The 24,228-nt window shown below is 53.1% G+C and overlaps 1 protein-coding gene across 1 annotated transcript in view; it reads right to left on the bottom strand.

The window, feature by feature from the left end:
* The window catches only part of POU2F2 (POU class 2 homeobox 2), a 36,743-nt gene that overhangs the window by 8,443 nt on the left and 4,072 nt on the right, over window positions 1-24,228 (bottom strand). Inside the window, 7 exon segments of the mRNA XM_058280338.2 lie at window positions 1,139-1,230; window positions 1,332-1,437; window positions 17,465-17,743; window positions 17,989-18,171; window positions 20,906-20,962; window positions 21,082-21,116; window positions 21,245-21,310. Coding sequence (XP_058136321.1) covers window positions 1,139-1,230; window positions 1,332-1,437; window positions 17,465-17,743; window positions 17,989-18,171; window positions 20,906-20,962; window positions 21,082-21,116; window positions 21,245-21,310 — 818 coding nt within the window.

Below are 24,228 nucleotides of genomic sequence, written 5' to 3'. Positions count from 1 at the left end.
ATCTCACGTGTTTGTGGACTTGTGCACTTTTGGGAGAAAGGGGGAAAGTTTCTCAAAGGGGCCCCCATGCCTTAAAGGGTTAAGAATGGTGAGACTCAGGGGACACAGACATGGCCCAACTGATAGAGCGTCTGCCTACCACATAGGAGGTCCAGGGTTCAATACCCAGGGCCTCCTGACCCATGTGGTGAACTGGCCCACGCGCAGTGCTGCCCGCGTAAGGAGTGCCGCACCATGCAGGGGCGCCCCCATGTAGGGGAGGCCCCACGTGCAAGGAGTGCGCCCCGCAAGGAGAGCCACCCTGCGTGAAAAAAGTGCAGCCTGCCCAGGAGTGGTGCCACACACACGGAGAGGTGACACAACAAAAAAGAGACGCAGTTTCCTGGTGCCACCTGACAATGCAAGTGGACACAGAAGAACACACAGCAAATGGACACAGAGAGCAGACAACTGGGGCAAAGGGAAGAGAAATAAATAAAATAAATCTTAAAAAAAAATGGTGGGACTCAGGAAACGGATTTTGGCTTAACTGATAGAGCATCCGTCTACCATATGGAGGGTCCAGGGTTCGATCCCCAGGGCCTCCCGACTCGTGTGATGAGCTGGCCAAGGCGCAGTGCTGATGTGCGCAAGGAGTGCTGTGCCACGCAGGGGTAACCCCCGCGTAGGGGAGCCCCACGTGCAAGGAGTGCACCCCGAAAGGAGAGCCTCCCCATGCAAAAGAAGCACAGCCCCGCGCAGGAGTGGCACCGCACACTGAGAGCTGATGTAGCAAGATGACGCAATTTAAAAAAAAGAGACACAGATTCCTGGTGCCACTGATAAGAATGCAAGCGGACCAGAAGAACACACAGAGAATGGACACAGAGAGCAGACAAGGCGGGGGGAGGGAGAGAAATAAATAAAAAATAGATAAACTTTTTTAAAAAAAAAGGGTGGGACTGGTGCTGCTCCTCTCCTGCCATGGCGAATGGTTTGTGTAGGCTCCCACAGCTAATCAGTGGCAGAGGTGGGCTGGGCCCCAGGCCTCCCGACCCCTGTCTTGGCCCCTCGTGGCTGAGGGGTGGGCCAAGTGGAGGGGCCGCTCTCCCATTCACCCAGCCTTCACCAGGCCTTGCTGCTCAGCAGATGGTCTCACCTGGGCGGGGAGCCCGGCCCGGGGCTGGGAGGTCAGAAGAGCTCCCTGGGTTTGCTGAGGTAGCTGGAATAGATTTGGCGTCGGTAGCAGGCCTGGGGAGACAATGGAGGACGTGCGGGGTTGAGGGGGTGAGGGGGAATGAGGGAGGCTCTGCGGGGCATCCGGTGGACCTGGCCGTTGGTGGGGGCCTTACCTGGCTGACTCTGCTGGGCCTGCGGCAGCAGGAACTGAGCCGGCGGCTGGAGGTGGTGTCCTGGCACGAGTACCAGCTGCTGGAGCTGGAGGAGCTGCTGTATGTCCTTGCAGGGAGGGGGGAGAGACAGAAGGACAGCCTGAGTCCTGGCTGGCTCCTCCCTCTCGGCATCACCCTAAGCCCCGGGGAGCTGAAGCCAGGAAGCTGCTCTGTGGGGTGCTCTGGCCTGGGGCTGCGAGGGATGGAGGATGGGGTGTCTGAAGGATGCCCCTGAGCTCAGGGCACCCAGGAAGCATCTCCCAACACTGGGGTACCTAGGGTCCTATCTGGGCAGTCCCAGCAAGGCTCACTCTTTATCTGCCTTTTCTTTTTCAATGGAATATTTGCCTTGTCTTACTTCCCCACAGAACAAAAGAACCATTTAAAAATGTAAATCAGACCAAATCTTTTCTCCATTTAAAACACTCCAAAATAAAATAATAGAATGTCTGCAATGAGCTTTTAAAGTACTCCAGCAAATAGTGGGCATGTAAATTGGTACAAGTATTTTGGAAAACACTTGGCACTATCTGCTAAAAGCTGAACAGATGCCTGCCTGATGACCCAGTAGCAATTCTACTCCTACGTTTAAACCAACATAAATACGTACACATATTCACAAAAGACATGCAATAGGGAAGTGGATGTGGCTCAGCAGTTGGCTGTGGGCCTACACATAGGAGGCCCTGGGTTCGGATCCTGATGCCTCCTAAAGAAGACAAGCAAGACAGCAAACTGATGCCACCTGCTGGCCAGCAAGCTGACACAGATGATGCAACAAAGAGACACAAGGAGGAAAACACAGTGAGAGACAACAAGCAGGGAGCAGATGTGGCTCAACGATTAGGCACCTCCCTCCACATGGGAGGTCCCGGGTTTGGTTCCCAGTGCCTCCTAAAAAAAGAAGATAAGCACACAACGAACAGACACAGAAAGCAGACAGCAAGCACAAACAATGGCATGGGGGGGGCGGGGAATAAAATTTTTTAAAATAAATCTTTCTGAAAATATACGAAGATAAAACAATTTAAAAAAAAAAGACATGCCCTAGAAGGCTCACTCAGCAGAACCATTTATAAGCCAAAACCTGAAGAGATGCAAATGCCTGTCAAGGGTAGAATGGGTCAATAAACTGTGACTTAGTGGACCTATGTGACAATTGAAATGAACAGTCTACCATCTACAATTACACCCAACAATACAACCCTCCCAAATGTAATGATAACTGAAAGAAGCTGGTGGTGAGAGAAGACATTCCGTGTGGTTCCCTTTATGTTATTTGCATGTTAGAAGTTCGGGGTACAGCCTGGAAGGGCACGAGGGTCTTTCCAGGGGCCTGGCATGTTGAGTTTCTGGATGTGGGTGCTGGGCACATGGGTACGCTCGGCTTTCGAGTACTTGTTAAGCTCTACCCCTGTGATTCCACATGTCTCTGTATTTCTTACATTTCAATAAAAAGTTTTTAAAAGGGAATGAGGCAGGGAAAGAGGGAGAAAAGAAAAGAAAAAGAAATTCCGGAGGAAAGAAAGCAAGGTATATAGATGAAACAAGATTGGCAAAATGTTGATATCAGTTCAGCTGGATGACAAGTAAGTGGGGACTATTATATCATTCTCTCTACTTTTATGTGTTTGAACATTTTAAAAGAAAAGGCAAAGCCCATTACACACAAACACACATATACATGCACACACACACGACACTCCAATGGCTTCAGAGCTCTTAAAAACACAATCAAAACTCCCCACCCGGCCTTTAAGGCTTTTATTCTGGGGCCTGTGGAGTCTCTCAGTGTTCAGCTCCTACCACCCTCTCCCTCGCTGACCATGCACCAACCATTCAGCCCTTTTCTGCTTCGCAAATGTGCCAAGCTTGTTCCTGCCCCAGGGCCTTTACACGTGCAGCTCTCTCTGCTGAGACAGTGCTTGTTCTTACACTCATGGCTGCTTCTTTTCACTCAGGTCACAATCACCAATTCAGAGATGCCCTCCTCTACCACCTGATCTAAACCAGTCTGCCCCCTCACCTCCCTTTATCACGTCACCCCCACTTTATCTCCTTCACAAGACTTATCACCACCTCGAGAGCTCTCTCTTTCCATCTAGTCTCCCTCACTGGAACGTCACAGCCTCGACTGTTTGGCTCCCTGCTGTATCCTCAGCACATAAAACAGTACCTGGCACCCAGGAGGTGCTCCGTATATATTGTTGAATGAACCAAGACCGATGCTTCATAATTTTCTTGGCAACTTTTATGGATAGATGGAAGCTGTAATATGTTACATACAGTTATGATTTTTTCCTTTTGGGAAATTGGGGGGGGGGGGCGGGTTGTGGCACCTACCCCTCAATTCCTCCCAATGCTATTATTATTTCAAGGACCAATTTAATGTCTCAGGAAATGAACAAACTGGGAAAAAACATAAGCAACTCGACACAAATGGTACATTTTTCTAATATATTAAAGAGCCATTACAAATCCTAAGAAAGGGACTAAAAATGTGACATGGCCAACGGACATGGCCTCAAGCATGTCCAGCAAAACAGCTCTTAGCCAGATGAGAAGGTGGGCAGCTTTGCTCACTAAAAGGTAAATATGGCCACACCTGCACTGAGATGCTATTTTTACCTATCAAGTAGGCAGAGATAAAAAGAGCAGCTGGTGTGGTAACTTGGTTACAACCAATGACACATTATTATTATAATTATATTATTAACTGTAGTCCAGAATTTATATTAGGGTTCACTCTGTGCGGTATAGCTCTATTCTGGTACCATACATACAACCTAAAAGTAATCATTTATCCACTTTCAAGTATATAATCCAGTAGTGTTAAAAAAACATTTACAATGTTACATTATTGTCACACTAACACAAAATGTTAACGGTAGGGGAAACTATGGGCTGTGGGGAGATACATAGGAAGTCCGTACTTCCTGCATTGTTTTTCTGTAAACCTGTAAGTACTCAAATTAAAAACAAAAACAAAAAACCCAGCAGCTAACACACTAAGCTGGGGAGAGAATGGGAAACACATTCTTAAACACTCCTGGTGAGATGGTACCTTGGCACAACCTCTGGAAGGGCAATTTGGCGATGTGTGTCAAAATTATAAATGCATGTGCCCTTTGACTCAGCCATTCCACATCTGAAAATTTACCTGAGGGAAATACACTTGCATAAAATGACTGATATAAAAGGATATTCCCTGTGGCAGTATTTTAGTAAAAGTCTGGAAACCAGCTGAGCATGAAGCAGGAGGCAATGGATTGAATGAATGGGGGTGGATCCGTGCGATGGAATACTATACAGCCATCAAAGAGAACAAGGAGGGAAGTGGACTTGGCCCAATGGATAGGGAGTCCGCCTACCACATGGGAGGTCCACGGTTCAAACCCCGGGCCTCCTCGACCCGTGTGGAGCTGGCCCATGTGCAGTGCTGATGCGCACAAGGAGTGCCGTGCCACTCAGGGGTGTCCTCCGCATACAGAAGCCCCCACACAAGGAGTGCACCCTGTAAGGAGAGCCGCCCAGCGTGAAAGAAAGTACAGCCTGCCCAAGAATGGCGCCACACACACAGAGAGCTGACACAACAAGATGACGCAACAAAAATAAACACACATTCCCAGTGCTGCTGATAAGGATAGAAGCGGTCACAGAAGAACACACAGCAAATGGACACAGAGAGCAGACAACTGGGGGGTGGGGGGTGGGGGGTGGGAGTGGGGCTATGGAAGGGAGAGAAATAAATAAAAATAAATAAATCTTTTAAAAAAATTTTTTAAAAAGAGAAAAAGGACACTTTTTGTGTCCTGATAAGGAACAATCTCCAAGAAGCCCTGCTGAGGGGAAAGATCAAGATGTAGAACAGTGAGTATGATATGCTACTGTTTGTGTAAAAACAAGTCTGTTTAGGGGTATGCGTGGCTGTGCATAGACTAAATATGGAAAAAAGCACCAGGAACTTCAAACACTGTCAGACCTTCTGTAGCTCCTGAATTGTGAACATTTACCTAAATAAATGCCCTTGTCCCGCCCACCCACCCAGTTGAACAGTCACGTCTGCCTAACATCCCTCTCTTTCACCCCTTCGTCTTGCAATGGTTTTGAGTCTGTCCCGTCCCTGTGAAGGCCTCGGCTTTCTCACTGTGCTCCCAGAAGGATGGTGTCCGCCAGTGGACAGGGTAGTCAGGGGTGCCCGCCCCCAGCTGCTAATCCTCTAAGCAGAGAGCTCAGGGCTCAGTGCGGTTTTAAGTTCCAAAACTCTAGCCTTCAAAAGTGTGCCCATTCTGCCTTCTTTTCCTGCCTGCCCCCAGCCTGTGCCCCTTCCAGATGTGCAGTGACTGGGGAGTGAATGATGCTTCAGCTTCAGGGCCTCCCGTTTACACTGAACCATTCTAAGGCCAGTTTCATAATTTTGTATTCTTTTCCTTTAAAAGGGTCCCCAACCTCTATCAACTTCAGACCCCACAAACTGGATGTACCCTCCTCTCTGCTGCATCTCTTGCAATGTAGCGTATTTGCTTAGATATATTTTCCCTCTAGTGGACTGAAGCTCCAGCAGCCAGAGGCCACGTCTCTTTCTTCTTATATCCCTAACCTCAACAAACGCCCACTGAATTGAATAAAATGAATGAGGCCAGGCCCCAATCAAGATGCCAGAGTGAGACACTTCCGTCCCCCCTGAAAAGCTTTGAACAGCCAGCAAGAACTGGCAGAAACATCTTTCTAAAAGCTCCAGAAAACAGTTAATGGATTGCATTAACAGGCAGAGCACTGAATCAAGAGAAAGGCCACTGAAAAGCCACAGGATTGCATGACGCCCGGGCCGGCCCCGCCCCACCCCCACCAGCTCTGTGTGGAGACACTCGAGCTCCCCGTGCAGATCCAGGTCCCAGGTCCAGGGGGAGCAGAGCTACCCTCATGCACACACTGGGAGCCTGGACGCCTGGCCCACGCTGTCTGGTGGTGGCCTGGGGATCCCGCTGTCCCAGAACTTGCCTGCGTGTAGAAGGCGGCTGGCGGAACTCCCCTTCCGAACCTGGTGGGAAAGCAGGCAAGCAGCACTGCCTCGGGCAAGGGACTGCTGGCTGCAGGGCCTGCACTCGGAGGAAACTGGTTCCTAGGGTAGGGGGACCGTTTGTTTCCACGTAACTGGGGGAATTCCTAGGGCCACAGGTTCATGCCCAAGACAAGACACGTGCAGAGAGGATCAGGGAGGGCCCTGCACTGGGGCCTATTCTCCAGATCAAAGTGAAGTTATGGGGAAGCAGACTTGGCCCAGTGGTTAGGGCATCCGTCTACCACATGGGAGGTCCGCGGTTCAAACCCCGGGCCTCCTTAACCCGTGTGGAGCTGGCCCATGCACAGTGCTGATGCACGCAAGGAGTGCCCTGCCACGCAGGGGTGTCCCCCGCGTAGGGGAGCCCCACGCGCAAGGAGTGCGCCCTGTAAGGAGAGCCGCTCAGCACGAAAGAAAGTTCAGCCTACCCAGGAGTGGTGCCACACACATGGAGGGCTGACACAACAAGATGACGCAACAAAAAGAAACAGATTCCCGTGCCGCTGACAACAACAGAAGCGGACAAAGAAGACGACGCAGTAAATAGACACAGAGAACAGACAACTGGGGGGGTAAGGGGAGAGAAATTTTTTTTAAAAGTCTTTAAAAAAAACAAAAAACAAAGTGAAGTTATGGATAAGCCCAGAAGGAGACACCACCCAGGCCAAACTGCAATGACTGGAAGGGTGTTTTCCTTTTTTCTTCTTCCTCCTCCTCCTCTTCCTCATGTCCTCTTCTTCCTCCTCCTTTCATTAGCCCCTGACATTCAAGGAAAGCTCTGATATAATACTAGCTGGATACACACTTAAGGACTAGATGTCTCAGAGTCTAAAGTCCAGTGATAATGCCCTAAAATATCAAAATGTCCAAGTTTCAACAAAAGATTACAAAACATACAAAGAAACAGGATGTGATGGCCCAGGCAAAGAAGAAGATTAAAGTGTTAGGAGCTATCAGGAGGGGGATCAGACCTGGGGTGAACCCGATAGAGACTTTTGTTTGTTTTGTTTTGTTTTGTTTACTTTTTTTTTAAATTAACGTTACTACATCACAGAGAACATTACATTAAAAAACATAAAAAATGTAAGAAGTTCCCATGTACCCCATTCCCCACCCTATCATTTTTGTAAATGGTATTTTTTTGAAGATATATACATCACAAAAAAATGTTACAGTAAAAAATATAAGAGATAGAGACTTTAAAAATGATCCCAAATATGCTTAAAGAACTAAAGGAAAACATGGGCAAAGAACTAAAGGAAATCAGGAAAATGATAGATGAACCCAAAAAGAATATCAATAGAGAGGTGGAAATTATGAAAAGGAACTAAACAGAACTGAAGGCCACAGAAATTTAAAATTCCCTAGATGGAATTCAATTCTCCTGACTGGAGCTTGAAGAAGAAAGAACCAGTGACCTTGAAGAGAAGATAATTGAAATCACCCAGTCTGGGGTAAAGAAAGAGGAAAGAATGAAGAAAAGTGAACAGAGCCTGAGGAACTTGTGGGACACCATCAAGTATACAAATTTACACAATGTGGGAGGAGAAGAAAGAAAGAAAGGGGCAGAGAGAATATAGTGGCTGAAAACTTCTCAAATATAACTAAAGACATGAATATATACATCCCAGATGCTCAACAAACTCCAAACAGGATAAACCCAAGTAGACACACACAGCACCATGTTATCATCAAACTGTTGAATGCTAAAAATAAAGAAAGAATTCTGGAAGCTGCAAGAGAGAAGCAACTTGTCACATACAAGCGAGCCTCGATAAGATTAAGTGCCAATTTCTCATCAGACATCATGGACGCAAGAAGGCAGTGGAAAAAGATATTTAAAGTGCTGAAAGCAAAAACTGCCAACCAAGAATTCTGTATCAAGAAAAACTGTCTTTCAAACATGAGGGAGGTATTAAGACATTCCCAGATAAACAAAAGCTGAGGGGTTTTCTTAGCACTGGACCTGCCCTACAAGAAATGTGAAAATGAGTTCTGTAGGGTGAAAGGAAGGGACACTAGACAGGTGGAGTCACATGAAGAAATAAAGATCTCAGGTAAAGATAATGACGGGTAAATAGTAATGCTGCTACTATCGTATTTTAGATTCCTATGGGATCTAAGAGGCAAATGCATAAATTTAATGATAAACCAAAGGTTTTGGACTCATAATGCATAAATGTGTAATTTGTGACACGAGGTGGGGGACAGAGGGCTACAGGACATAGTGTGTGTGTGCTGTTGAAGTTGTTAAATTGTTATCAAAGCAAACAAGATTGTTTTAGATTGAGGATGTTAAATTTAAGCCCCAAGCTAACCACAAAGAAAATAACAGAGAATATGCAAACTCACAGAGACAGGTTACCAGGGGTGGGGGGCTGGGGCAGTGGGCAGTTAATGCAAAATGAGCGCAGGGTTTCTACTTGGGGTGAAGGGAAAATTCTAGTAATGGATGGTGGTGAAGGCATCGCAATATGGTGGCTGTGATTTATCCCACTGAATGGTATGCTTGGGAAGAGTTGGGGATGGGAAGATTTATGTTGTATATATGTTTTCATAATTTAAAAAAAAAGAACTAAAGAGACGATGACAGTTAAATGCAATACATGATTCTACATGGGCTCTAAGAATGGAGAAAAGGCTCAAAAGGACAAGATTGGGGCATAAGAAAAAATTGGAATATAGAATGTGAGCTTTATATCAATGTTAAATTTTTTAAACTTGAGAACTGCACTTAAGGTGATTACTTAAGTGAATACCCTTGTTCATAGGAAATATACATGGAAGTACTGCATACTCCAGGAATAGGGTGTGTGCAATCTGCTCTCAAATGTTCAGAAAACAGATAGATAAATAGATGACAGAACATAAGGCAAATGCTGCAAAATGTTAAAATCGGTGGATCTGGGTATCTAAGGGGATGGGGGTATGTTGGAGTTCTCTGTACGGGGTTTGCATTATTTTTGCAACTATCCTGTAAGTTTGAAATTATTTCAAAATAAAAAGTTTGGTGTTTTTGGTTTTTTTAAAATGAATGAGTCCAGAAGTAAAGGCTTATTACTGGTACTTTTTTTATTTCCTACAAGTCTTAGATTGTTGATTAAAATATTTAACTTCTGCCTCTCTCCCTAGCTGGGTTCTCCGTGCAAATTCTTCCTTCACCCAGAAGTCTAAAAGAGAGGTTGTGTGGGGTTCTTTCTGAATCAGCAGGGAGAGGAAAAGGATGGGGAAATTGCAGGGGGTCTGCCCAGATGAAAAGTACTAAATGGCACCCCATCCACAGGTGACTCCAACCAGAAACGTCGATTCCCTCCTTCCCTTCTGCTCCTCTTAGGTCCAATCCATCCTCAGATCCCACCAGCTCCCTCCCCTTCTCCCCTGTCCACTGTCATTGTCTGGGTCCAAGCCACCATTGCCTTCTGTCCCACAACCATCCATTCTCCACCAAGCAGTCAGAGAGGGGCCTAATGAAACAGGGTTCTCACTTTTGGCACCCTGAATTCTTAGGCATCTGACAAGACCTACTGGCCCCTTCCCAGAATTTTTTTAAAAAATGTGTAAGATAAAATATATAGGGTTTCTAATGGAATCCATTATACTGAAATAAAGTGATCAAACATTATTTTGAATTGCAATATAGTCATCTATGGGGTTTTTTATTAGCACATTAAATCATAAGATCAGGCAACAGGTCTGTTGACTACTGTGATTCCAAAGCAATGATGAGTGAAATCACTATTTCAAGAGCTCTGCAACAATGATAATACAATATGAAAATATCTGTGCTTTCTACTGGTGACAAAGTCAAGTACTGCTAATACTACTGTGGTTCATGTCTACATTTAAAATAGAAAGAAATGCTACATTTCGGTAGAGGATAAAAATCGAGATGTAATTTTCCCCCATTCAAGTTCACGGATGCCCTGAATTCTATCCACAAATGCTTGCAGGGCGGTCTGTGACTCCAGGTCCCTGTACTTAAATATAAAACACACCATAAACCCTCCAACAGCTTTCAGCATAGTCATAACATCAGCAAACTTCTTGCCTTGGCCCTGCGTGCACCGGCCCCTGCTTGCCTCTCCTTCCTCACCTCCCACAGTCCTTGCACTCCCTGACTCTGATCCAGCCACATGGGTCTCCTTGCCATCACCGAGAAAGCAGGTGTCACCTCAGAGCCTTTGCATGTGCCATCCCCCCTCCCCCCAGATGTGCACATGGCTGGCCCCTCCTCATCTTTTAAGTCTCTATCACCAGCCTCCCCGGACCACCTGCTCTGATAAGGAGCCTTCCTTTCCCTCAGTCACTTTCTAGTACATTACACTCTTTGCTTTAAAGCAGTTCTCTACCTCCTGTCTATCTTCCCAACTAGGGTGGGTGCCAGCTCCACGAGGGCACAGACTTGTCTGCCTTATTGCCCACTGAACCTCCCATTCAGAGAGGTGCCTGGGCATGGTGGATGCAAAGTAGATAGGAACCAAGCGTGGCAGCAGTGGAAGAGGGAATATTCTGCATGAAGAGTGAGCTGGCCCAGGGCTGGGGTTTGCCGGCCAGTAGGAGGCCCCATTTCTCCACCATCTAGAGGCAGCTTGGAGCTCTGAAACCACTTAGGGGCCTATTACAGATGGTGGAGAAGTTACGGTAAGCAGAAAGATGCTGGGACCAGCCCCTGGCCAGAGTGTTCAGTGGATCAACTCTTTGTCCCCAGCCCGTGAGAAAAACTTGCCCAGGGGGCTGGCGCAATCCAGTAAAGGCTGAGAAGAGAAGGACCAAGTCACTGGATTCTGACCAGTGCAGGTGCCTCACAGGTAATCAATAAAAGTTCAGTGCCTGAATGAGGCGAACCCTAGGACTGGCGGGATTTCGGGGGCGGACTGGCTGCACTTTGCCGCTGCTGGGATTTTGGCCCCAGATTGGGGACAGAAAGACTGAGACGCACAGTTTCTATGATACGAGGGTGACCTGGAGGGTAACTGCTCACTTTCCCAGCTGGCCGTCCTTCCGCCAGAGCAGGGTCGGCAGGGCCGTGGCCCAGGTGCAGCCCCTCGCTCCACGCTCCGGGGCACAGGGCAGACACCCCAGCCACACCCCCACCCCGGGACCCCTCCCCTCCCTCCGTTACCATCCAGCGCACTTGCTCCAGCAGCACCAGGGGTTGGTGTGTGGGTTGACACCCATTTGCCATCCCCGCTATGACACCTGCTCTAAGGCATGGACAACCTAGCATGAGTCCAGAGTGTGGCGAACAGGAAGGGCTGGGGGCTGGGCATCGCCTCCAATACACCGTGCTAGACTGCTCTCCAAATGAGGAAGGGCTTTCTGGTCCTCTGAGCAGTGTTCTGTCTAGCGAGGGAATGGGCTGCCCGGGGAGGCAGGGAGCCTCTGTCACGACAGGCGTCAGGTAAAACCGAGTTACCACCTGCCAAGCACGGTGTGGAGGGACTTGCTACGCCGGGGAGAAGGTCCTTCCCAGCTTGGCAGCTCGCGGGCTGGAGTCTCCACCCTCTCGCGTACTGGCCGCGGTGTTCTGTGGGGAAGCCAGCTCTGCTCTCCGGCCCTTGGCCTCCTTAATTGTACAGGATGGTTGTACTGGGCTGCACAGGACCGTCCCTGAGCTCACGTCTATCTGGAGCCCCAGCAGGGGACCTTATCTAGGAAGAGGGTCTCTGTAGATGTAAGGAGTTAAGGGCCTTGAGGTTGAAATCATCCTGGATTTGTGGTAGGAAGAGGAGAGGAAACACAGGGAGAAGCAGGGAGGAGGGGGCCAGGAGAAGACGGAGGCTAAGACAGGAGTGATGTGGCTACAAGCCAAGGATTGCTGGGAGTCCCCAGAAACCGGAGGAGGCAAAGGAAAGGAATCCCCCCTGGAGTCTCCAGCAGGAGCACGGCCCCACCAGCACCTTGATTTTGAACTTCTGGACTCCAGAACTGTGGGAGAATAAATTGCTGTTGTTTTAAGAGACAGAAAACGTACAATAATGATGAACGGCATCATGGAAAGACCCAGACTTTGGAGACTGCCAGAAACCTCACTCCGTCCCTTACCTGCTGCAGGACCTTGGCTGCTCCTTATCCCCATTAAGCCCCAATTTTCTTAGAGGACATCACAGAAATTCTGACCTCATGAGACTGTTACAGGAATTAAATGAGTCAAGGCATGGGAAATGTTTCACGAGACCCCTCTCACTTCATTGGTCCCCCATTATTCCCGGGTCATTTCTGTGTTGGGGGGCCTCGGTTTTCCCATCTACAGAATGGGTTGTTCTGAGGCCTGAATCATATCATCAGCCTGAAAGCATTTTGGAAAATCATGACAGACTCCTCAAACGTGAGCATTTGCCACCCCTGCAGCCCTGTCACCCCACTCGACTGAGAGCTCCCGGGCTGGGAGCACCATCTGACTCTGGGTTCCATCTCCTTCCTGACAACTCACAACTTCCAGCACCGGCACAGACCTTTCACTGGGCTTCAGCCTGCTTTCAGGATGCCTCCCTAACACGTCCAAAATGAAACTCCTGGCTGTCTACCTTAGCCTTCCAAAAAAACACTCTTTCTCCCTATATCCCCCAACCAGGAAACCATCTCATCACCACCTAACTGGTGAAGCCAACAACCTGGAAGTCACCCTTGACCCCCACCATCACCCTCCTCTCCTACCTGGATGCCTGCAAGCACTTCCTACTGGGCTTCTGGCTTCTGCTCCCACCCACCTGGCATCCAGCAGGAGCATTGGAAAGAGTAAAGCAAGTCGTGTCTCTCCCCCGTTCAATAAAACCCTCGGATAGCTTCCCACGAAGTTTAGAGTACATTCCCAATACCTTGCCCTGGCCTACCAACCCCTGCAGTTCCTGGCACTGCCTCTCTCTCCCCTCAGGCTTGTCTCCCCCTTGCTCACTCTGCTCCAGACATACCGCCTTCCTTCTGCACTCTGAACAATCATGCTGGTTCTCACCCCAGGACCTTTGCACCTGCTGCTCTCTCTTCCTGCAATGCCCTCCCCCTGGCTTCTTTCATGACTGACTGACTCAGGCCTCAGGACTCAAGGGTCATCTTCTCAGGGAAACCTCTCCTGACAACCCTCCACCTCTATAACACAGCCGGTTTCACTGCTGCATCACATGTGCTCTGCAGCTGCCTCATTTTGCTGGCTTGTTCACTTGTTTATGTCCATCTCCCCCCAGAACATAAGGGCCTTGAGGGCAAACCCTCTGCTTTGTTCACAGCTGTCTCCTGGGGGCCATGAGTGGGTGCCTGGTATACAGAAGGTGCTAAATAAATGTCAGCTGAATGAATGACTGTGATGATTGCAGTCACTCCTCTGGGGGAGGCTGTCAAGATGGGGAGGGCATGGAAGGGGGTGGCCTGCCTCTAGCATGGGCTCTTCTCTGTACCCTGACCCCAGAGTTTGATCCTGCTATACGATGCCCAGGAAGTCCCCGTGTTTAGGGCAAAACACCACAAAACACAGAAACATTCAAAAGGGGAAAAAACCCTAAATATGGATTTTGTGTTATGTCAGATACAACCTTGTGCTAAAATTCCAGTACGGATGAGAAACAGCAGATTCCATCAAGGAATCAGCAGAAATGACTGGCCCTCAGCCCAGCTCCTGGACTCCAGGGCTCTGACCACACGCACACCCCGAGATGTGCGGCTTCAGTGCCTGCTGCCCCTTCTCCAAGCAGCAGAACCTGTCCATCCTCTTTGGGGGCTGGTCCTCCCCCCCTCAAGCCACGCAGTCCAGGTGCGGCTGACCCCACCTTCTGGCTGCTGTTGCCTCCCTGGGCAGGGCAGCTGTATGTCCATGGGTGCTGGCACCCATTTTGCCCACCCGAGAATGGAACAGGGAGGCAGATCCCTGGAGTCAGGCCTGATGTTCTGGCCGGCCCTTTCAGTGCCGGAAGATGGACATCCCCTTTCCTGCTTTCTAGCTGGGCTGGACTCTGGCCCGGCCAGCTTCCGCTCTCTCCCACAAGCCTCCCTGCGTCTGTCTCTACCATCTCACTCCTGTGGTTTGCATGTGCCCTTCCCACTGTTCTAGAAGTCCTTTCTCTGGCTCATCCACCTGGAGAAGGCCTACCTGGCTTTCCTCGGGTCGGGCGCCACCACCTCCCAAAAGCTTTCCCTGACTACCTCAGACTCATACCATGTTTCTATCCCCACATCCAGGGGGCTTCCTGGGAAATCTTTACTCACTAGGTCCTACCCGCTGAAAGACTTTGTCAAGCTTTATTTCCTGTGGTCATATTATGAAATTAGGGATTTTTTTTTTTCACTTTCCAAATATCAAATGATCTTTTAACAGTTGGTGCAAATTTTCAATCAACGCTTAGCCCTACCCCAGGCATCCTGAAATCCTCCCCTGGAGGAATACCTTCCCCACCCTCGACTGAAAAACTGCATCAAAACTTTTTCTCTCCTTGATTCATCCACGAGGCCTGTAACAAACTGTCCTTTTACCTGTACAGGTGAGGAAAATGCAGGGAAAGATCCAGCCAAACTGTTCAATTGACATTACACTGGGGAGCTGGCGTTAGAGGGATGGAAGGGGGACTGTCCCTTTGTACCACATACAATTTTAAAATGACAGAGCTTATGGGTGCTTTTTGCTTTCTTTTCTGTGTTTTTTGGTGTTTTTCAAGTAAAATATTTGTAAATGGTTCATGGATGTGTCTGTTGCACAACAAGCCCGGGAGCTGCACTCCGCCTCCCCCAGCTCCCAGGGGCCAGGATGGGTCTGATTCACTCCTCAGTCTTCGGCTCCCTGCCAGGGCCTCACAGCCAGGAGGCCGGGGAAGTGTTTGTGAAATGACTGCAGGCTCAAAGCTGTACAGAAAAGCCCAGAAAGGAGACTCCAGACGCTGAGCGGCAGGCTGAGGACAGGGTTAGGGCAAGTGTACGGGGCGGGGGGGGGCTATGACAGAGCGACGTGGTCCCCACTGCAGCCTGCGCTCAGCGTGGCACCCGGCCTGTGGGAGGTACCCAATAGATGCCTGTCTCCTGGGGAAACAGTCACGGGGCCACACAGCCTGTGCGAGCACAACTCTCAGAAAGCAGACATGACCCTGCTGAGGACAGACGGGGAAAGAGCAGAGCTAAGAGAAGCTGGGAAGGGAAGGCTGGGCCGTGAGGGGTTCAAGGAAACCCTCAGCATGTCCTGGGCAGGACAGCAGGGGCAGAGGGATGGGGGAGCCCTGGGGAGGCATCCCAGGGTTGGATTAGGAGAGACTGCCTGAAGCCGGCTCATTTTGCTGGCTTGTTGGCAGAACAGAAAAGCCCTGAAGGCCACGCCTCTGCCTTGTTCACAGCTGCCCCCTCTCCCCGCCCCTCCCGGGGCCATAAGTGGTACACAAAAGGTGCTCAATAACAGCCAGCTGAATGAATGAATGACTATGATTTCAGTAGCTCCTCTGGGGGAGGTTGTAAAGATGGGGAGGGCGTGGAAGAGGGTGCACTGGGCTGCCCTGACACCTCTCCCTTCTTGTGTTCTTTGCTCCTTCAACCTGGATGTCCTTGGCCACAGCTCTGGGTGATCAGGGTTGTGGCAGAAGGAGAGTGGGTGGGCTGGGGGTCCCCAGAGAAGGCAGGAGCCAGGAGGTACCACTGGAGCTGGAAACCAACCGAGCCCAAGAGGAAACCGCTGCCTGGAGGCGGTGACTCCGGTTTGGGGCTTAAAGGATGAGGAGGAGCTATCCAGGCAAGGGGAGGGAGCAGACTCCCAGGCAGAAGGACAAAGGAGAGCAAGGGCACGGAGATGTGAAACAGCCAGCCCAAGCAAGTAAGCAGCCTGGCTCGGGAAGGAGCTGGGAAGGAGCTGTCTGGCTTGAGGCAAATTGAAGGCCTGCCGCGGAGGGGTCTGAGAGGCTGGGAAGGGGGTCCCTGCAGGACGGCCACAGAGCATGTGGAGAGCGCCTGCGCTCAACTGGGCCCGTCCACGTCACCTCTCTGCGCCTTGGCCGTGGCGAGGACGCGTGGGGTCAAGGTCGTTATCAACACGGCACCCGTACAAAGGCCGCCCACAAGAAGACTGCGGCTCTTCTCTCGTGGTGAGCCCAGGCTGGGAGGGTGCATTGGAAAAGCCACCAAGGAGCAGTGGGTACAGGTTGTCCTGTGGGTCTCTCAGAACCAGGCCCCGTGGCAGGACGTTCCAAGGAGGCAGATACGAGCTCTGCATTAAGGGAAGACCCCGCGGGAGCGCGCAGGGTCAGTCACAGACCAGCCCGGCCAGAGCGCTGACCTCTGTCTAGGGAATCGGCCTCACAGGGGCTGCCTGGCCGCTTTGCCTAGTAACAGCCCCCAGCCCGGGGTTTCCACGGGAGGCGGGGGACAAAGGGAGAGGAAGGCGGCTGGCACGGCAGTGAGCGCAGAAGACCCGAAGCTAAGTGCAGCGAAACAGGTGTCTTAGCTGGAAGACGTCTCGGGATCTTCCCCGTGGCCTTGGAACACCAACCACAAACTCCAAAGTTTATGAAAACCAGGATGTCTGCATGAGCAGATGGCGTGGGCAGGGGTGGACGGGTGGACAGGAGAGCGCATGCCCGCCTGAAGCCTGCTTGGCTCCCACCCTGCTCCTACCAACTGTCCTCACGGGAAATCATGATTAAATGGGCACCAAGAATCTCTGGCACAGGCAGAGAGGACGCAGCGTATCCTAACCCAGGAGACCCTTCGATCCCCAGTTCTGGGGCACTGATTCTGACTCTCAGCCTTGCGGTTTGCACCCATTCACGGGGGCGACTCCTGGTTTCCTCGTCAATCAATTCAAGATGAGGATACCGACGTCTGGGCTGTCGTGAGCCCTCGGCAAGATGCACGGAAAGCACCTGGCAGGAGCTTCCCCTCTCTCTGCGCCTTGCTTTGCCCTTCTGGAAGGGTTGGCAACGTCTCCCTGGGCTTCCTAGGGTTGCTTGGGAGCTGCCTGGCCCGTGGCTGGTGGCCAGAATGACCCCAAGGCCCACTCAATGCCGCCCACACGCTCACGGCTTCAGCGAGTCCTTTGCTGAAGGAGCGCAGTCGGTGTGGCCGCCCTTACCTGTGCTGTGAGTTGGATTGGTTGGGAGAGGGTGAGCTGTGGGGTCCCGGGGGGCTGGCTGGCCGGCTGTGGTGGTGGCAGGTCGCCTCCCCCAGAGGAGGCTGGGGGCTGCGAGGTGGAGGAGGAGGCAGAGGAGGAGGAAGAGGAGGAGGTGGAGGAAGAGGCGGCGGCGGCGGCATTAGCGGCGGCGGCGCTGGACTGCTGCACGGCGGCGGCCAGGAGCTGGGCCTGGGCTTGCTGCAGGAGGAGCTGCTGCTGAGCTGGCATCAGCGCCGTGAGCTGTGGGGCCAGGCGGGGGGCAGCGGGGGCCGGGGTGGGGATCGGGGGGAAGAGCAGAGAAGGCAGAGAGGGTTAGTGCCAGAGCCAAGCAGGTTAGGGGGCAAGTCTTACAGGAGGCCATGGGGGACGAGAGACAGAGGGGCGAGAGTGGCCGTGGCCCTGGCAGGACGCCTCATGCCACCAGTCCTGTAACAGATGGGGGGTGACCGGCTTGTGCCCCCTGGTCCTCCTTCCCCGGTACTTACCCCAGCTAGCTGGCTACCCGTCAACATGAGCTGGGCCTGGGGCAGATGAGGCTGAGCTGGCTGGGGGGGCGGGGGTGCTGCTGAGGCTGAGTCGCCACTGGGGTCTTCAGCCTTGATCTGGGGGGGAGAGAGGCAGGGTCCGGGACCCCAGAATGTTAAGTGGAGGCCAGAGAGAATGCCCACCTGTGAACCAAAGAGAGGGCACGTGTGGGGCAGAGAAAGGGACCCGCCTGGAGCACAGAGGCTGCTCCTCACCACCCTGCACCGAGAGGCAGGACCTCAGGCCGCCCTCTCTGGCTTCAGTTTCCTTGTCAATCAACGGCTAACACCTGCTCCCAAATGCCTACGGGAGAATGTCACCTTTGGAGAGCGCTTTTCCCTTTCCTGGGAGTCAGGTGCTATGAAATAGGAAATGGTACCAGTGGGGGGGGTAAGCAAACAAGTAGCTTCTGGGTCCTGCGCCCCTCTCTGCTTCAGTCAATGAGTAAGACTTTGTTGGAAGAAAAGGTCTTAGAATATTAAAAGTTTGAAAATCAGCGCCTTACAACGTGGGCCACAAACTGGCATGCTTACAGAGACAGGCAGGCAGCCCAAGCAGGTGACGTGGGCAGACGTGGCCTGAAAAGCACGTGCCCTGCCTGAAGGCCACTCTAAACTCTAAAAACTTCCTAACTCTACAACAGAGATCCTGGGCAGGACAAGCCAAGCACCTCTGAAGGCCAGATGTGGGCCCAGGGGCTGTCGGCCTCCCGCACCACACCTAGACGTCTGCCGAGCCCATGTGTCCCTCTGAGAGTGAGTGTGGACGCCGCTCCATCACACACGTGGAACGGATTCGCATGGTGAGCTGGAGGCCTCTTCCTCTAGGAAGGGTCTCCCGGCCAAGGGGCTGGGGGAAAGCCCGGCTTCGTGGAATCACAGACTCTTGGACCCAGAGGGGACTTAGGGATCATCTTTCAGCCCAATGTCCCAGCACCATTTTGCGAAAAGGGAAACTGAGGTCCAGAGAGGAAAAGTGACTTGCCCAGGGTGACATGGCGAGTTGGGAGCGTGATGTATCTCAAATAACAGAGGGTGATGTGTCTCAAATTATGGATGCAAACGTCAGAAGGCTGAGGAGCAGAGGGATGCAGCGGGAAACAACTGGGCAGCGGCAACCCAAGAGGGGAGTGTGAGGGGCTTCCAGAAGTCTGGGCATGTTCTGCTGCTTGATCCGGTGCTTTTGGCAACACGGTACATTCAGTGTGCCAAACCCTTAGTGCATTTCCTTTTCCTATTGGTGTTGTATTTTAGCAGAACGATGTGTGTGTGTGTTTTTAAATAGCACTGACTGGCCTGGGGAGGACACCGTTCCTTTTTCCAGGCGCTTTCTTTCCTTCCGGTCATCCTAAGAGGAGAGTCTCCACTGCAGGCTAAGATGTCTTTGGGCCCCCACCCCCAGCTCACCTCCCCTTATAATAAAAGGAGACCAGGCCTGTGACCCTTCAGCAGGCAAGAGTCTCGGGGTGAATTTTACTAATCGTATTTATTTCTATGGCAAGTGATTCTGGTTTTCCATGCGTGGAATTTCCATTTGAAAAACATGTATTCAAGCTGTTTAAAAAGCATGCCCATTCATGAGCTGGTAATTGTTGAAGGCAAGCGGTGAGCACCTGGGGGTTTCTTTTCATTATACTCTTCTATTTTTGTATCTTCAATTTTCAAATTTTCCATAATAAAACATATTTTTTAAAAATTGGGCCAATTAAAAGACTTTATTATGTAAATAGTTGTACCAAGGCAGTGTGTGGCTAGGCCTGAGATGGCGATGGGAGCGCATGAATCACAGCGCAAGGGAAACACTGACACAGAAGAGGTAAGAGTCGAGAGGCAAAGCCCCAGAGACCAGGGGGACGCGGTGGGACAGGCCAAGCCAGGGCCAGGGGCGCCTCCCTCTTCTGCCTCGGGCTTCCTCCTGGAACCAGGCCTGAGTCAGGGCAAGGGGAGGGACAAACTTATTCCCTCTGCCCCGCTGGTTTCCCCAAAGAAAGAGGGAGTGCTGAGGGGAGGAGAGAAGGCAAATGCCAGTTTCAGCTGAGTTGAGGGTGGGAGGAGGGTGGGCACGGTCCCCCAGGGCAGGGCCGAGGGGGCCCAGCCTGAGGTCGGAGGGAGGCAGGACGCCTGCTGTCCTCCTACTGCGGGCTGGCAGAAAGGGGCCAGAAGTGAGAGAGGTCCCAGGGGCCACCCCATCTGACCGGGCAGGCCCTGCCCCCATATTAGAGAAGGGGAAACTGAGAGGCCCAGAGAGGGGAAGCAACTGCCCTGCAGTCACAGAGCAAGGGCGGGGAGCGGCACCTTTGGTCCAGGCCAGGAGATCCACCGCCAAGCGTGCCCCACTGACCCCCACCCGTGGTACGGCCTTCAGGCCCCTGGACATGCCAGCTGCCCCAACCAGGCTGCAGGGTGGGAGGCCCGGAATCTGGGCCCAAGGAGCACCCAGGAAGCCTGGCAGGGCCCGGCCGCCTGGCCCCATCTAGATTCGGAACGTGCCTGCCTGGCCACTTCCGGCCTCCCCACCGTCCTTCCCTCCTGCACCCCACACCCGTCCTCACTGCGCCCCCAGCCCCTGAGTGTGTGTGTTGGGGGGTGTGCGGGCCCTTGTTCTGGCAGGGAAGTCGGGATGGGGGCGGGGCCCTCAGCTTCCTGTTGTTCATCGCCCTGGGGCCCTGGGGGGGATTTCCCTGGCCACCCCCACCCCCCAGGGAAGGGGAAGGAGCCCGGGTGAGTCACAGGCCTGGGGCGGGAGCCCGAGGGTGAGAAAGGGGGGGAGGGACCTTGCCACCGAGGTACCGGGGCCACCACGGGGGGACCCTCCCCAAGCCCCACGCCTCACAGAGACACGGTCCCACCTTTCCAGGCTGTTCCCACAGGGACTTACCTTGGTGCTGGGGCCAGTTGGGGACACGGAGAATGGGGAGGTCTTATTCTGGGGGTTCTGAGAAGAGAGAGTTGGGGTGGGGGGGATACTAGTGAGCTGAAGCTGCTTCGGACCCTGCGCCCCGCCCCGCTCCCGTCTCCTCCCCCAGCCCTCCTGGTCCCCCAGCCCTTCCTCACCTGATGGTTAGTGTCTGGTCCATTTCTTTCGGTGTCTGCAAGGAGAGGGAAAGTGTGAGCTGGCGCCACCCAGGCAGCTCTCGCTCCACACCTGCCCCTGCCCTGGGCCCCACTCCCCCAGCCCACGGTGATGCTCTGCTCCCCCCGTCCCTCCCCCACCTACCTGTGTGATCTGGTGGAGAGTCCAGGCCTTGCTTCTCGGCCTCCAGGGGCTTAGACATTCTTATTTCTGGGGACAGAGGAGAGATGGGAGTGGGACGAGGGAGGGAAAGCCGAGGGGCCTCTCGGGCCCCCAGCCCCTCTGGCTGTCCCTAAACCCCCGCCCCCTCGGAAGAGTCTCTCTGCCCTCCTCCAGCGGGACAAGACGGGGGGGCCCAGGCCTTGGGAGGAGGGTTGCATTATCCTCACCCTTCCCAAAGGGGGCACCAGGGGTGCCCCCCGCTGTGAGGCACTGGGGCAGGGGGGTAGGGCGAGGGAGGTCCTGGGGCGGCCGCCCAGGAGCAGCTGGTGATGTTCCACAGGCGTGCGAGCAGCCAGGCCTCCTCCACAGCTGGGCCGCCCCGGCTCCCCGTCCTGCGCCATCAGGTTTCGGGTGAGACATGTTTTCCACTCTGAGGGGGGCCGGGAGGTGTGCTGGGACTGCAGCTTCCCCCAGGGAGGGGGCTGCCAGCTCTGTGCGTGTGGCTCAGCCAGCCTGTGAGCGCGCCCCCTCAGCCCCCCGCTTTCCCCGTCCACGGCGCACTCCCACCTGACCTTCCGCAGGCAGGCCTAAGCTCCACCCCGACTCGGCCAAACCCCAACCCCATCCGGCTCTGGTCCTGACCTGCCCCCCGAGACCCAAATCCTACCCCTTACCTGGGACTTCAGCTTTGAAGATCCCAACTGTGCCCCAAACCCGGCCTAACTATCGCACCCCCACAAATAGAGGAGTTCCCCGGACCCAGCTGGGCACCCTGAGACACAAAGCAATGGAGACACGCTCCCCGTCCTCAAAGCTCCGATAGCACCAAGGAAAAGGTGGGCTTCTCAGGCGCCCTCGCAGCGCTAAATGGGATTCAGTGCTCACGCTAGCGGTTGGTGTTAAGACTAGCCCCATTTTACAGAAGAGGAAACTGAGATGGGAGAGCGGGTGTCGCCTCCCAGGAGCGCTCCCATCACACCCGGGTCTCCGCGGCTCCAGGGCTCCAGCTTCTACTCAGCAGCTCCACAGCCCGGCCCCGGGGCGGGCCCTGTCTGTTGTACCCAAACCCTGTCACCCCACTCCAAAGTCAACCTGACACCACCTTGTCCCTAACTCCAGGTGCGCCTGGACCCCAACACAAGCCCAAGCTTCGACCCAAGTCCTCAATCCCGTTTCTCACCCTGAGTCCCAACTCCCTCTCGGCTTGGCCTCGGGGCTTGACTCTCCCCACAGCTCCCTCCAAATCCAGGCCTAAACCGTGACCCACCCATAACGGGGCTGTTCGACTCTAGGGCCCTCTGCACCCAAAGAAAGCCAGCAAAAGGGAGGGGTGGGAAGCTCTCAGCAACTGAAAAACAAGTGCAGAAGTTCTGCCGATGATGGTTACTGGACGCGAAACGCCGCCACTTGGCTGTTAATTCCTAATTAAAAAGCCGGGTCTTACGCTGCTGGCAGGAGCATAAATTGATACGCGCTCTAGCCAAGAAGGCTGGAGACGCGGCCTCCCAGGAACCCAGCCCGGCCGCTAATGGGGATGTGCCCGAGAGGCACGAGCGTTCTTTCCGCCAAAGCGCGGGCTACACATGTCCACGGCAGACTGGAAGGCAGCCCGTGCCGTGGCCGTCCACAGGTGAATGGCACCAAAGGTGGCACGTCCATGCACTGAGATACTCCACAGCAATGCGGACGGACAAACTCCTGCTTCACCCACACGGCTGAATCTCACCGACATGGTGCTGAAGGAAAGGAGCAAACCGCGGACAGAGGCACGTACGTGCAGTGGTGGATGCACGGTGCCACTCCAGTGACGTGAAGTTCAACCCGGGCAAGAGGGACGTCAGGTGACAAAGGCCAGATCAGTGTGTACCTTTGGGGGGTACCGACCGGGGGAGGGCCTCTGCGAGGCTGGGAGTGTGCTGTGTCTTGAACTGTCTGGTGGCTGCATGGGTCTGTGAGTATGTAAAAAGTTCATCAAGCTGCAGACTGAAAATTGGAGCACTTTATTCTATGTAAATTATACTTTCACAAAAACAGAAAAAAATAAAGCTAAAGAAGAAAAAAACCACGTCGTGAATATCAGCACACAGCCCTACTAAGGTGGTGGCTGGCGATGGGGGGGACGGGGAGCAGAGCGGGTAAGGGAGCCAGGTGATCAGGTCCCCTGGCCCCGATTCTGGGGACACAAGTTGGAACCCTGCCAACTGCCCAATCCCACTGTCACTCGCCCAGATCTAGGCCCTACTTCAGGCAGCCCTAACCTAAATCCCATCCCTCCTCACCATCCCCGAAACCTCTGCCCCAGCTCTGGCCTGGACCCATGGACTTGTCCACATTGCCTCAGGGCCGTCCTTCCTACAACCAGCTCTCCCTCACTCTAAAACCTTCCACGGCTCCCCATCTCCCTAAGAGAAGTCCATGCTCCTCGGCCTAGCCTTCAGGGCCCTTTGGGGTGTGGCCCCCGACATTCCCCACTGCCTGTCTCTTGCCACTTTATCCCCACACATCCTGCTTTTCAAACCACACCAGCATCGCCCTCTGCTTGGGACAGAGGTGCTATACTCCCTGCCCAGCTGGTGGATGCCTCTCCCACCCACAAACCACGGCAGCTTCTCACCCCACCTGTACCCCAGAAAGTCCACGCTCATCCTCAGCCTCCCGCAGCCACCACCCTCCCGCTGTCCCAGCCCCGAGCCCCCAGGGCCATCTGTGCCCAGGTCTTTTCTCCACCAGATGAGGAGGGCAGCCTGGTCTGACAGTCGCTGGGTCCCAGCTTTGCCCCGCCCAGAAGAACGGGTTGTAAAGCTTTGCTGAACGTCCCTCCCTACCCTTCTCTCTGTCTCTTACGTGATCCTGCCTTGTCCTGCTGTCCTCTGGCCATTCCTGAACCTTGGCACAGGCTGGTCCCTTTGCCTGGAATGCTGTTCCCCACTGCCCACCTGGCGATTCACAGCCTCCGTCGTCTGTGA

The sequence above is a fragment of the Dasypus novemcinctus genome, chromosome 18, assembly GCF_030445035.2.
Source record: "Dasypus novemcinctus isolate mDasNov1 chromosome 18, mDasNov1.1.hap2, whole genome shotgun sequence".
NCBI lineage: Eukaryota > Metazoa > Chordata > Mammalia > Cingulata > Dasypodidae > Dasypus > Dasypus novemcinctus.
The sequence above is the reverse complement of the archived record's forward strand: the minus strand, read 5'-3'. Positions and strand labels throughout refer to the sequence as shown.